Source organism: Talpa occidentalis, unplaced genomic scaffold (assembly GCF_014898055.3).
Source record: "Talpa occidentalis isolate TD23 unplaced genomic scaffold, MPIMG_talOcc4v2.1 talOcc4.5, whole genome shotgun sequence".
Classification (NCBI taxonomy): domain Eukaryota; kingdom Metazoa; phylum Chordata; class Mammalia; order Eulipotyphla; family Talpidae; genus Talpa; species Talpa occidentalis.
This window is the reverse complement of record NW_023604861.1, coordinates 65,377,433-65,392,625: the sequence shown is the minus strand read 5'-3', so window position 1 is coordinate 65,392,625 and position 15,193 is coordinate 65,377,433. Positions and strand designations below refer to the sequence as shown.

Sequence of the window (15,193 nt, the reverse complement as noted above, 5' to 3'; positions counted from 1 at the left end):
ATATAAAGGTATTATATTTTTCCATGCAATATCATTGATGCAAGATAAGTAAGTTGTAGTTGAATGTGGCTAGGAAGTAGGATTTGTGCAGCTGATAATTTTGGTGCCTATTTCTTAGATTAGATTTGCAGTCAAAATGTACAAAGTGAAATATGAAAGGAAGAATTAGGGGGAATTTAAAATTATGTGATGTTTACTTTTGATATTCTTATGGAATTGATTAAAATTAAAATGTAAGACTTCTTTTTTAAATGAGGGTCCTGATAATGAGCCAACTGGCCATAAACTCCCCATTATATTTACCAATATTTTGTTTCAGTCAGTTCAGTGTCATATTTTTATACTGAATTTGTGAATAGGTTTGTTCCCTCTCCACTGCTCCTCCCCCCCCCCCGAACCCAGTGGAAAATATATTAAATTGTGAACTGAAATGTTCCATCTAATTTTGTTTCTCTAAGTGACTAAATACATATCTATGGGATGCATGGGATTTAGATTAGAATTTTGGTTGTTTACATATGATGTAGAGAAAACAAACCAAAGAGCACCAATTTTTTTTTTTTTTTTGCTAATGTTCTTCCATTAAACTAATCTTTTGGTTTTGAAGCAGTGATATCTATGAAAGTGACTGTTAAAATATTCTCAATATAAATAATTATATCTTTTTGATAGTACTTTCTCATTTCCTTCAGATAAAAGTATTTGTCATTGTAGACCAGTTGCTTAGTTCCTTGTTACTTGATCCAATCCACTGGTCTACTTTTTATTGGTATGTCTTAAAGCTTTTTAATTATTTAATCATTCTGCCAATAAAGTCAGTGTCAACATATGGAGAATGTTTCTAGTAAAAAAATAAAAAGTCTAACTTCTCCATAAAGGAAATGCAAATGGCTGCTAGGCATATGAAACAATGTTCAACATCCCTTATAATCAGGGAAATGCAAATCAAAGCCACAATGAGATACTACCTTACATCAGTAAGAATGGCATATATCAAAAAAACTAGCAACAACACAAATGTTGGTGAGGATGTGATGAAAAAGGAACTCTCCTACATTGCTGGTGGGAGTGCTAACTGGGCCAACCACTATGGAACGCTGTCTGGAGGTTCCTCAGTCTACTAAAAATGGAGCTACCATATGACCCAGCAATTCCACTCTTAGAGATCTATCCAAAGGACACAAAAACACTGATTCAAAAGAATACCTGCACCCCTATGTTTATTGCAGCACTATTTATAATAGGTAAAACCTGGAAACAACCCAAATGCCCCAAAATAGATGACTGGATCAAGAAGATGTGGTATACACACACAATGGAATATTATTCAGCAATCAAAAAAGATAAACTAATGCCATTTGCAGCAACATGGATGGAGCTAGAAGGAATTATGCTCAGTGAAATAAGTCAGAAGGAAAAAGAAAAATATTAGGTGGTTTCATGTGCAGGGGAACCAAATAAGACATCAGGGGAAAAAATAATAACAATATAGAACACAATAAAACAAAACAAAAACAATTATAAACCAGAGATATCCTGCAGGGGAGGGAGGAGCACAGGGGACTGTGATGATGGAGCATAGATGAATTGGTAGAGGAAATTCTATGGGGACTACAATTGAGGAAAAAAGCAAATATTGTTTAAAAATGAACAGTGATGTATAATATATATAAATATGTCTAATCCCATATTAGATTAGATTGTTGGATTCATATATATTAGTGAATGAAGTCTTTATAGGTACTGCTATATAGAGGTTTCATACATATATTTACCTGGGAGCTGCTTTCTTGCACACATGGCAGGTGTCCTAGTATTTTTAGTATTCCAGATTTTAAACAAAATCTGCTGCTGTTTTATTGATCTGCTTTCTTTGATCCTTTTCCAGTATTAAAATTTATATTCCCATATAAGCCTCAGGAAAATGTGTTATTTCAAACACAAAAACAAACCACTCTCTGTTTTCCTTGTAACATTGATAGAATCATAATTATACTAAATAGTTTTACAGTTATTCTTATTATTCCTTGTTACCATTCTTCTGCTGTTAATAAGTATTTCTTTCTGGACCCTATCAAAGATTGAAGAATGAGTTAATTTCTCCTTTGGGGAAAAAAAGTAGCCCTTCTTTTAGCAGTATTTCAGTGAATGAGGAATAGGTAACATGGGTTATTTTTATGGTACCAGAATGAATAGAAACATACATTCTTGACACATAGATAGCTATGTTTTCTCATACCTGTTCTATTTATCGTATGCTGAGATAGTTTGTTGTCCATTTTCGTTTTTTGATGTTGATGTTAGTTGTGTCTGGGTATTAGCTTTACCTTACATTTTAAATTTTTATTTATTTTCCTCCCAAAGATTGATTTATTTATGCATACAAGAGTTTGGGTATAGGCCAGAGGTGTGGGTGGTGAGAGGTTTCACCAGAGACAGAGTGGTGAGCAGAACTGGTAGATGTACTGAAATACACTGCTGAGGGGAGCACAGGCAAGACAGGAGATGTCTGCTGTGCCATGTGAGTTAGCTCCCTGGCTGGGGATCCGATGTCATGCTTCAGTGGCTACTGATAACTTCATAATGCTGAGACTTAACACCTTGTGCCACCAGGGAGGCCCTTACCTTAATTTTTTTGCCTTTATTTTTTAAATCCTGTGGTACTCATGAATGAACTTTATCCATGTAGTTGTGTTTTTTACCCATATGGTTTTATCTATGTAGTTGTGTTTTTGCCTTCATTGTCATCTTCTCTTGACATTTATTCTTCATCCATCCTTAGAATGGTTTGAAGTCTTCTTTTGTCTTATTGTACTGTTGGTTATGAAGAGGAGTAAAATAGCAACATGTGATGGAAAAATGAGTAGTTATTTTGCAACATGACATGATACTTGATTTAACTGATTGTGACAGTTCTGTAACCACTTAAAAGAGATAAAGTATAAGTTCTTAAAGGTTTGATATAACTAGTTTTGTTTTTTAATTGTGACTATCAAGATTTTTGAGTAAGACATCTGAATTATAATTTCTCTAATAGAAAATTAATAGTTTTTAGTCTTACTTTCATATATTTTATCTCATTTCTTTGAAGTTTGTAATTGTTGGCAAATACTTTTGGCAGGAGCACTGACTTATTATCTATTGACTAGTAAACAGACAAATCATTTTAAGTTTTTTAATTAAAATTTTAGAAAAGTATTTGTGTTTTATTGTGGTCGAATAAGGTTTTAAATATAGTAGCTAGGTGGTAAATCAGTTTTAAGTTATAGCAGCAGTTCTTGTAACAACAGCAACTCAATGGAAAAAGTATTTGACATCTTCAGATTATTCCTTTGAAGGACTGTTGTCATTTAACTATCTATTAAGGCTTGCTTGTTACAGTTTCATTTAAATTCTCTATCAAATGATGAATTGCATCATCATAAACAGAAAGCACTGCCTATCTTTGATTTTCAGTTTTTACTTACCTATATGTAAGGGTTTGGTTAAACTAAATTAATAGAGAAAAACCTTTATTTTTGAAGGAGAATTAGATCAACATTATTACTTTGACCGTAATTTACCTGTATTGTTAACAGTTTGTATCCAGATGAAGACTTTTGACCTTTAAACCTGGTTAGAGATTAACATAATTGTTTTGCAGAAAAAAAAGTGTAATGAAAAATATAAATTTTTGTTAAATTGTGATTTTTCTCAATTATATTTTTATGTTTTAAAAATCAGAAATATGGAAAACTGACCACATGTACTGGTTGCCGAACACAGTGCAGATTTTTTGATATGACACAGTGTATAGGTCCTAATGGATATATGGAGCCATATTGTTCAACTGCTTGCATGAATAGCCACAAGACAAAATATGCAAAATCACAAAGTAAGTTTCAGGTATTTGTAAAGTTAAAAAACTAATAGCATGACTAATTTCATAGCTACTCTTTCTCCTTTACCTTTAATGCTTGTTTCTAATTGCATATACTATTTTTATTATCACACTTTATTACTCCAAACTTTTTTGATGGTTTTGATTATTCTATATTTCTTTAAAATTTTAAGTTACTGGTAAAGTTCCATGCATACCTGTATTTTTAGATAAAATTGTTTTTCCATTCAGACATTGTCTATAACAGATTATTTTACATACAGTCAGGTATGTTTTAGAGACTTTTTCCCTAGGCTCTTATGATTTTTTTTATTTTTAAAAAAAGATTTATTTACTTTATTTATGCATATAAGAATTGGGGTCTAGGCCAGAGGTACGGGGGAATGAGAACATTCACCAGAGACAGAGTGGGGAACAGAACAGGTGGATATATCCACTGAGGGGAGCAGCAGGCGAGACAGGAGAGGTCTGATGAGCCATGTGGGTTAGCTCCCTGGCCTAACATTGAACTCAGGCCACAGTGGCTGGTGATAGTTTGATAGTGCTGAGACTTTACACTTGATCTTAGCCAAAAGGCCGAGAAGCAATAGCACTGAAACTTTAACCCCTGTGCCACCAGGGAGACCCCTAATTTTTTTTTTTAAAGGAGCAAATAATCTTAGAAGCTAATAAAAGAATAGTTTACAGAAGGTTTCACTAATAAGCTGTTCTCTGATATCATTTAAGATTTTTCTTTCCCTTTGAAATCAGATCTATGCCTTTTTCTCCTAGGTTTGGGAATTATTTGCCATTTTTGTAAACGAAACTCTTTACCTCAATATCAAGCCACAATGCCTGATGGAAAACTGTATAACTTTTGCAATTCCAGTTGTGTGGCTAAATTTCAGGTATATATTTTGTATAACCCTCTTCAATAAAATGCTGATAGCAAATGAACAGTGTAATATGCATTTGCATTATTTAATGTTTTAATTTACATAATTTGTTGAGGATCAAATTGGAGGATGTTAATTCTAGAGATCAATAGTAGACGTGGCTGTACCAGCTGTCTACTTACCGTGGATTATCTACTGGCGTTTTTATTGTTGTTTATGATACAGACTTGGAAGGGACAGACATTTTGATATAGTTGAGCTCAGTGCCTGATAGGTAGTATATTGTTAAATACTCTTTTCATTTAACTGAAACTTTTATTGCTCATGACTTGATGAGGCTATTTATATATGTACTTTTTATATTTCAAAGAAATACTTAATTTAGACTCATTTCTAAGGACTGCATTTGGATAAACCTCTAGGCAGCCTCATCATTTTGTAACTCTGGATGAGTTATACAAAGATACTAGAAAAGCAGCATTTTTCCCCCTTATCTTAAATATAGGTTTGAACTTTTGTCTTCACTAGATGTTTTTCCATTTCAAAGCAAAATATTAAGATAGTTGTTTGCTTTGTTTTGAAAGAAGAATTAACTTTAATGGAGTTCAAATTTTTGGAACCACTAAGGGTCATGTTGCTAGTTTAAAAAAAAAAAAAAAATTTACTCACCTGATAGTTACTGTCTTGAGTTTGCATGTTTTATGTTTTTACAAATTTTAATTCTGTTGTACAATATATGCAGAAATTTAAAAAATGATAAAGGTTTTTTTCTCTCTGCTACCACCAACCTTAAAAAGCTTTTGTTAACCATTTCATATATTAAGAAAATTATATGTAATTTAGATTAAAGAATACTTAAATACCAGTACATTCACCACTCATAAATTAGAGTAAAACTTTTAAAGTACATATATGCTATATCATTTTCTGTAAATTGTATTAATTTTTGAATTAAATAAAGCTAAAAAAAAATTCTGGTATCAGTGCCACTCTGTAAATCTTTTTTTCTCTAATGTATAAAATATGATCAATTTAAAAGTATTATAGACTGTTTTTACTTATCAGCTGCGAATGAAAATGATGGAAATAATGCAAGTGAGAGTCATTGCAGAGAAAACTGGCACTTTAGTTTTTTAAAGACCTTTGCTTACTAGTTCAGAACTTGGTTAAATTCTTGCTTACATTTTTTAAAAGTGAGAAATGTTTGAATTGCGTGTTTTTTCCTCCCTTTCCACATTTTATTTAAAATAAGTAGTAATCCTGTAGTTGAAAAAAATTGAATTTCAGGTTCAAGAAACTAACTGTGTACTAGTATAACTTATAAAGACAAAATTCAGAAATTTAATTTTACATGAGGAAATATTAAAGGGAATGTTAAAGCAAAATACATAATACTTTATGGACATAGTAGATATTTGACAATCATCACAAATAAAAATTCTAAAATTCTTATCAGACTCACTATGTTTTGTTCTTTGTTTCAGGCCCTAAGTGTGCAGTCATCTCCAAATGGCCAGTTTATAGGTCCAAGTGACATTCAGTTGAAATGCAACTATTGCAAAAATTCTTTTTGTTCAAAGCCAGAAATCTTGGAATGGGAGGCAAGTCATACTTTGTTATATACATTAATCTAGTACTAAAATGAAAGGCTAGTGAAATAACCATGCAATTTCCATTAGGGAACCTATTTCTTAATGGATAAGGATCAGCTGTTTCTGATTTTGTGATAACTGGGTTATTTACTTTCTTTTACAGGTATAGTACTAACAAAGGATTTGTTTCTTTCCATGTCAAACAAAATTATTGACTTCATATTCACTATAATGTTCAATATTGTGTGCAAAATGTCACTTTGTTTGGTTACATGTCTGGAGCATCTGTTTTTCCCCATCCTTGGTTATAGTCTGTGAACTGTAATATCTTGTATTGCCTTGTACCTATAAAAATTAGAATTTGTCATTTACTGTGACATATAAAATCTGTCATTTAACATTTTATAATTCTGTTTTAATAAAAACAATGCTAATAGAAATTCATTTTATTTTCCCTTTCTCATCATCTTGCCTTCACCAGCCTATTTTCTTTTCTGTATCTTGTTGCCACTAGCAAAATTTCAATAAGGGGTAATAATGGATGGATGGGTGAATGAACCAGGTAGCCCTGGGTGTCCACTGCTTTTTTGATTAGTGTCCACCTATAAAAATTCTTTCTTTTCACCTTTTTTTTTGAGGGGATGACTATGTGATAAGATAGTATATAAGATATATAAATAGCAAATTACTCCTGAGCCAGAATTTATTAGTGACTCCTAGCAAGTTGCCAATGATCTGAATCTTAGATGAAAGAGGATACCAAGAACCGGACTACATGATTTCTAAATTACTTTGGAAATCTGAAATTTCATTATCTTAACACTATTCCCTAGAAAATTTTTTAGTTTGTCATTTTGTGTGGTGCTGTCTTAAGAATACTTATGCAATCATTCTTTAAGACTTGTTGGCATCCAGTGAAGATTTTTGGTGACTAATACCCTCTTTAAATTATAACAGTAAAAATGTTGAATGGCCAGTAAGAGAGTGAAGAGGTGGTGAGGGAATGAGGAAAGAAATTCATAAACAGGCACATAGAATTGTATCATATAGGAAGTGAAGATTCTGCATAAACTGAATTGGTATACTAGATGAAAATGAGATCATTTTCACCATCTGAATGTTAGGGTTACTTTGTTTTTGTGGACTCATTGGTGTTTTGTTTTTATTAATAGAGGTTAAGTGTTGGAAGGAGGTAAAAAACACTATCACACTGAATGGGAGTTGAGCCTCTCCCTCAGTAACTGGTTGATAATGCAGGGGCTTCTTGTTTCTCATTCCAGTGTTGGCGTTGTGGCTTTGTGACTTTTTTCTCTTTTAAGTTATCTCTTGGTAATGGGGCAACTTTTAATTGTCTTACTATTTGAATTGCTTCCTAGACTCTTTCACCTTTCTTATCTTGGTCTTTGATTCTTTTCTAAGTCTTAGGTAGATAGTTTAGATGTAGTTTATATCCTCCATAATAACAGAGAGGGAAAAACTGCCTCTCCAGAAGTTTCAATTTATTCCTGTTTGGCTGCATATTTGAAAAGTCACTCTGACTACCTTGGATTTGGTGCCAGGAGAAATAACTAAATACTAGTCTCACTCTATTCAAGGCAATCAGCTTAGCATCATGCAGTGTGATGACCCCAGATTGAGTATTTTACCTGTAAGAGGTCCATTACTATTAAGCTGTGATAGGAATGTGGTTGATGCTGCTTGACCCAACAAAGAAGATTTCTTCTTGAGCAAAAATGTTATTAATATTGTAGCTCTTCTCTTTTTGTAGCTTACCCATGCTTCACTACCATTATTTTCTTACCATCCCTTTGGTTCTCTTAGCATCATCAAACTTGTTTTAGTGATACTTTCACTCTCTCCGAGTAATTTTAGGATAATTAATGACATTGAGTTTTGTGGAACTGTGTCTAAATTTAGCAGGTTATGTAGTTAAACTAGGTGTCTATGGTCTATAGGAAATGTATTCCCAAGGTTTATAACATTAAGTTGGTAAATGATTTAACTTTGTTTTTGTAAGTGGCATTTTTATTTCTTAAACTTGTTCTTGAGGTGGTTGTCATATACTTACCAAGGTTCCCATTGTGCATTTAGAACAAAGTGCATCAATTCTGCAGCAAAACTTGTTCAGATGACTATAAGAAGTTGCATTGCATAGTTACATATTGCGAATACTGTCAAGAGGAGAAGACTCTTCATGAAACAGTAAATTTCTCTGGCGTTAAGAGACCTTTCTGTAGTGAAGGCAAGTGTATATACAGTGTTATTCATAACTTTTGTTAATATTTAATGTTTTTTCTGCTAAAATATTAAAAAAATATATAACTACATATGTCCAGAGTAGCAGTATATTTTTAGTATAGCTGACCAAAAGTTGGAGTTCACTTTTCCACTAACCTGTTCTTTTATATGTGTTTGTAGACTCTGGCACTCAAGATGTCTTATCTCTAAAAATTTGGTAACCTGCTTTTTCACTACAAGGAAGTTTGGGAATAAAGTTAAAAAGTATTATCATACTTATATCACTTCTAAGCATACAGGTTATGATCTGAAAGTTGATTTTCCAAGTGAATTAGAATTAATTATACATTGGATCAATTTCCCTGCCTAGTTTGCTTCCTAACCGACAAAAATTTTTAATAAATCAGAAGAAAATTAAATGTGTCATTGCTACAATGGAAATTTACTTTTAGGTTTTCAGTTTGGGTTGCCAGGAATTCTCTTTCCTCTCATCTACACGTTTGCTGCTCTGTTGCTAGGCAGCAGCTTGTAGAAATGAACTCCAGTTCTCATTCTGATTCTCCAGAGATAGGAATCATGTTTTTGGATTCATGTTACTCCTTTTCCTCAAATGTCATATTCTTGCTTTAAGCTGGCTTTCACTTTGAATTCTTTCTTTGGCCCTAGGTACTAAACTCACAGCTTTTTCTATCTGCTACCCACATCTATCATTTTCTATTTTTTCCCCCAGATCCACTTTTTATATGGATTTCTACCACTAGTTAAGGGCAAGAGAAAGTTTGGAAATTCCTAAATGCCAGCAGTGGAGAATGACAGTAGTATAAAAATATTATCAGTATATTAAACTGGTCTTCTATTTATACATTGACTGTACATTTCACATAGTAAAATTATGTATGTAAGAAGGTGCTGCTTATTTGAGGCATCATTACTGTTTATGTAGGTTTAATTGGTATATTTCACCTGAAATGAAAGATAACAGGTTTATTGTTGCTTAAGATCAAATCTATGATGAAAAGTGACATAATGTTTCATTGAAACAGTTGATTCTAAATTAATATAACTAATTTTATACCTGGATTTTTGTATGTTAATGATTCACAGTTACGAAGAAATTGGTGCTAATGGCTCACATATATATCAATGAACTCGTATCATTTGGATTATATGGGTTTTACTGTTCATTTTACTATTGTTGTTTATTACTTTAGAACAAATAGACAATTGTTAGGAAATAGATAATTGACATTTAAGGGCATAATTTTTAATTGGATGGACTTAACATTTACATGGACAAATAAAGGTTAAAAAGGTTGTGTGTCTTTTTCCTATTTGGAAAAATTTCCTGCTGCAATCTTAAAAATAACAAGACATTTTAATACCTGATGTTACCATCAAAATCTAGTTAAAAGGATAAAGCAAATTAAAGTCAAATATTGAAAAATATAGTTCAAGGTAATAAAAAAGGATTCATAAGACAATATATAAGTGATTGCCAAATAAATCACAAAGAAAACAACTGCAATTTGAGTTGACAGACAGGAAGAGTATTTGAAACTAGGTTGATGAGGGCAGAGTTTATGCTGGAGGTTAGGATTAAACAGTGGGTTAGGACTTCAGTAGATATGTGAGTGGAAATTCATTCTTCAGTTGCCCAGCATTAGTAAAAGTATGAAAGATCATTTTAGTCCTTATATTGAGGTATTATAGGGAATAAATAAGACTGATATGCAAAAATACTTAAAATGATACATCTACACAGTAGCTAAAAATAATATGGAAGGAACGCAATATTCAAATGCTTTCTTTGGATAAATCAGTAAAACCAATTTTATTTCTCTGAAGGTTGATGTAGGGTGAGAGACAAGTAAGAGGAGAAAATTTGGCTAAAATGCCTATTTAGCTAAATATATCTGTGTGTTTTACTCAGTGCCTCTTGACAGTCTACCTTGTTTCATTTCTTTAACATGTCTATTTGTGATTGTTAATATTTAATATTATATTTAACTTGAGCAAATAAAATAGTCCTGAGACATTTCCTGATTTGAATATCTTCAAACATTGATTATTTGAACCCACATGATATCTAATGTAATATTCCATATTCTCTTCCAATTTTTACGAGTTGGTGTTGATCACAGTAGATTTCAGTTTTAATCAGGAGAGAAAAGGGGGCCTTTGAATGGATACTTTCTAAAGTTAATGATGTATTTGCTGTATGAGATCTTTCTCAACTCAAAAATTAGTTTTTGAGTGTTGTTTTAATGTTAAAACCATATATTTTTCAGGTTGCAAACTATTGTACAAACAAGATTTTGCAAGGCGTTTAGGATTGAGATGTGTTACTTGCAACTATTGCTCTCAGCTGTGTAAGAAGGGGGCAACGAAAGAGCTAGATGGTGTCGTGAGAGATTTCTGTAGTGAAGACTGCTGTAAAAAATTTCAGGATTGGTACTATAAGGCAAGTAACTCAACTTTTATTGCAGCAACTGCTTTAATAGACTTGAAAAACTATTATAGATTTTACTATTATAGCTATGGTAGCTTACTTATTTTTAAAATGTGCACAATTAGACGTAGTCTAGATTACATCATTTCATTAAAATTACTTTGTGATTTCAGTGTGTTCTTTTTACTTGTTTTATATCTTAGATATTATCAAGAACTTGAATTGGAATCCCAATGTATCTGTATTTTCAATAGTATAGATTAACAAAATGGATTGTTCCTCTAAAATTTGTTATCTTCATTTTACTAAATAGAAAATTTTATCAATATTGAACATTAGCAGATAATTGTTTGGATACTCCAGATATATTTTTAAACATTTTTGTTCTTTTCTGCCTTTTTAATTGTGGATTTTTGAAGTAACACGTATGGATAAGTAGAGACTAGAAACATTTAATGAAACTATAAGTGCACATGTGTTTGTTTTATTAAAATCTACTTGTAAAAATTTAAGATAAATTCCTTTTGGTCCATTGACACCATCATAACTTCCGGATTATGAAAGAGCTCTAAAGAAATTAATCGTATAAAAATGGTTGAATTATGTAGAATATTATTTAGTTCTTTTAATTATTTTTAAATAAAGATAGGAAGATACTTTCTAAGTTGTCAGAGATTGTTGAGGCTAATAGTTTTATTGTATTTATAAAGTTATTTCATTTTACTGTTGCTTCTGAATAGCTTAAATCTTAGAATTAAGGTACAAATTATAGAACACAATGTGATAAGCATACTAACATCCTGCTTATGCATGCCTTTTAGTATAAACCAACATCTTATTCTATTAGACAGTAATGTTTTTGAGAAACCACTCGAAAATGTTACTTTAATGGCTTTAAGTGGTCTAATTAAGTTTAGCACACACAAATACATCTTTTCTCCATTGCTTTGGAATTTGTAATTTTGAAAATTTGTTTTTGATAGTCTCACAATAGTGATGGTATTTAGTGGTGACACGTGGAAATTCCATGTATTCTTATTGGCTGTTATCCTTTTCATAATTTATTGTTTGAGGGAGAAGTTGTTACTATGTGATGATTTTCCTGTCATGATTTTATTATACAGATTTCTGCCTAATTGTGAATACAAAATTTACTTTCTAAAAGTAATCTTTCTTGGAAGATTTTGTTTTTTGTTCACAGCACACTGAATATTTCTCTGTTTGGCAGCTTTCTTTGAATGAACATTTCCTGTTTTTTTTTTTTTTCACAAAAAGTTTTTTTATACTATTAAAATAGAAATCTATTGGTTTCCCTTTCTTTTTTATTGGGGAACAGAGAAGACCACATTATTCTAGATGTCATTGTTCCATTTTGCTCTTCAGAATATATCAGGATGTGTTAATTAAATAACCAGTTATAATTATTTTTAATGTCAGTAATCTATACATTAAAATGTTTTTATTATACCTTGTTTTAAATCCAACAAATCTTTGTAAGAATACACAGTAGTAGTATACATACTGTGCCAATCTGAGGAATAATTAAGAGCATTTTTATCACATAGTGGAATTGTACCTTTTTTGGTATATTTTCTATATGAGTTAAAACTGTATTTTCTTACTTATCCATGTGTTCCTTCTATTCGCTGTTACCATTGCATCATCATATTGAAAATGTGTTAAATTGATTCCCAAACAAATTGTAATGTTTTGACCTTTCCCCTTCTTTTTAATTTTAAAAACTGAAAATTTTTAGACTTTTTCATTAAAAAAGTAACCCTTATAAAACAATCCAGCTTTTGAAAGCAAAACAATACCCAAAAAATTCCCCTTCAAGGAAAACAGAAAAGCAACAGGTAGCCCACCTGCCTGTTAGTTATGAGCATTTGCTGCCTGAGCAGATGTGTGCATACATTGTATTTAACTTTCTCTTATCTTTGTCCTTCAATTTGAGAGATGACCTTGAGTATAAATAACTTAAAATTTTTATTTATTTGAATTTAACTTTAATGAATTTAGCTTAAATGTTTAATATGCTTTTCAAATTTCTGCTTATGTTTCCGTTATTTGCAAAGACATTTCAGTGATCTGTTTTGTGGTTTTACATAATGACTTGCTTTTGAATTAAAAATAGAGGTTTATCAAATACTGTTTTCTAAATCAGAATACAAAATCTACCAAAATCTTGCAATAAAAAAATTCTGGAGTAAAATTGTTTTTTCTTCTCCCAGAAGAAAACTTTGTAAAGGAAGTAGATATTACTTTTTCTCAATGAAAATATTTCCAGGCACAATGTAAAACCAGGTGGGAGGATAGTTCTTTTGAACTCTGTAAATTTAAAGTTTTTTTGGGAAAAAGGAGCTAGTATTGTAATGGAATAATAGGTAGGTATTTGATATATATTGTAGATAATTCAAATGGCCTCAGTGTTTCTTAGGAATACTTCACAGTACTTCTTAATAGCGCCGATAAGCTTTTCTTAAGTTTTATTAACTTAAAGTTTTTTTTTTTTTAAGATTTATTTATTTATGGATACAAGAACTGGGGTACAGGCCAGAGGTGTGGGGGGTGAGAAGATTCGCCACAGAGTGGGGAACAGAATAGGCAGATCTACTGAAATACACTGCTGAGGGGAGCAGCAGGCGAGTCAGGAGAGGTCTGCTATGCTGTGTGGGTAGCTCCCTGGCAGGGGATCAAACTCGTGCTGCAGTGTCTGTGGACAGCTTCGTAGGTAGCATCTTAACCCCTTGTACCACCAGGGAGGCCCTTATAGTTGCAGTTTTTTAAACATATGTTTTGATTTGTTTTATTAGCCAGGAGTGGCAATATTAGACTTTTTAATATAAATGTCCTGTAATAGTCTTTAACAGTATGACTTATGAGCTTTAATCATTTAATACTTAATGTTCTAGCAAATCTTTGTTATAAAAGGATAACTGAATTAAAAGTATTCTTGGGTTTTATAGTTTTCCCTTTTATCTTTAAACTACTAGAAATAATTGATTTAAACTTTTTAAAATTAATTTTATAGGGAATATCTAATATTCTAGCTTTAAATGTTCTTTTAGATAACTGAAGAATTGCTTTCCCTTTAGTGGTCTGAATAGTACTTAAGCTTATACTCTTTTATTGCTATGCTTTTAAAAAAAATTATCTTTTTTTAAAATGAATTATTCAGTTGTACTCAGAAAAACCTCCTGTGGAGTCATAAAGAATTCTTTTTCAAAATGACTATAAAATCCTACTTATACATAATCATGGTTCCTCCTACACCCGCTGGCAAAATTAGGTTTGATTGGTGAAAGGGGGGAACAAGTTGGTTGGGAAAGTTACAAGGATGCATAAGCGACAAAAATTGAGAAATAGAAACTAACCAATAAATTCAAGGTACTGCATCAGTATAGGCTGAATGATTATTATTGTTATTATTATTATTATTATTATTATTATTATTATTACTATTTTTGGTCAACTATTGAAGAAACAGTTGCTGTAATAGCTGAGAAGTTTGGATTAGGGTTTTTGAATTAAGAGGGTAGTACCTGCCTATTATTTAGATTTTTTTTGAATCAGTGACATTTTTTCTTTAAATAACATAAAATCCCTGATTTTCAGCAACAGGAAAACCATGAAGTATATAATGGTGTACTTTTTTAACCAAGAGACATAAATCACATTCAGTTCTTAGGCTGTGGGAATGTTAAGCTTTCTTAAGAGTTCTCTCTTGTGATTTGGAGGAAGTGGTATTAATGCTATTAAAGAATAGTGATCATTAAAGGTGTTAGCCACTATCTGATAAGTCTGTTCCAGTTTATCAGGAGTTTGCATAGTAGTTATAGGAGAAAACACACACACACACATATATACACAAAGACAAAGAAAAAGAGGTTCATAAGCTTCAAACTTTGATTATGGCATTACATTTGGAATTATTATTGAGTTTTGTTATACTTTCATCTTGGGGGGCGGGAATATGTATACACACACACACACACACACACATATTTTGTTTCCATTTACAAATGGGTATTTTGTGCCTCTTTTCTTCAGATAGAGAGAAATCATCTAAGTTTGTTTGAACCTTCTGGAAGAAGGGAGCTTCATATATTACTATAAAAATTAAAATATAATTACAAAATACTGAAGTGATTTCATTGTT

General features: G+C 31.6%; 1 protein-coding gene across 2 annotated transcripts in view; it reads left to right on the top strand.

The window, feature by feature from the left end:
• ZMYM2 (zinc finger MYM-type containing 2) overlaps positions 1-15,193 on the top strand; it is a 125,804-nt gene that overhangs the window by 70,439 nt on the left and 40,172 nt on the right. For both annotated transcript variants that reach the window (XM_037527367.2, XM_037527366.2), the window contains 5 exons: positions 3,724-3,874; positions 4,652-4,767; positions 6,240-6,356; positions 8,439-8,589; positions 10,874-11,046. In XM_037527367.2, coding sequence (XP_037383264.1) covers positions 3,724-3,874; positions 4,652-4,767; positions 6,240-6,356; positions 8,439-8,589; positions 10,874-11,046 — 708 coding nt within the window. The remainder of the gene's footprint in view (positions 1-3,723; positions 3,875-4,651; positions 4,768-6,239; positions 6,357-8,438; positions 8,590-10,873; positions 11,047-15,193) is intronic.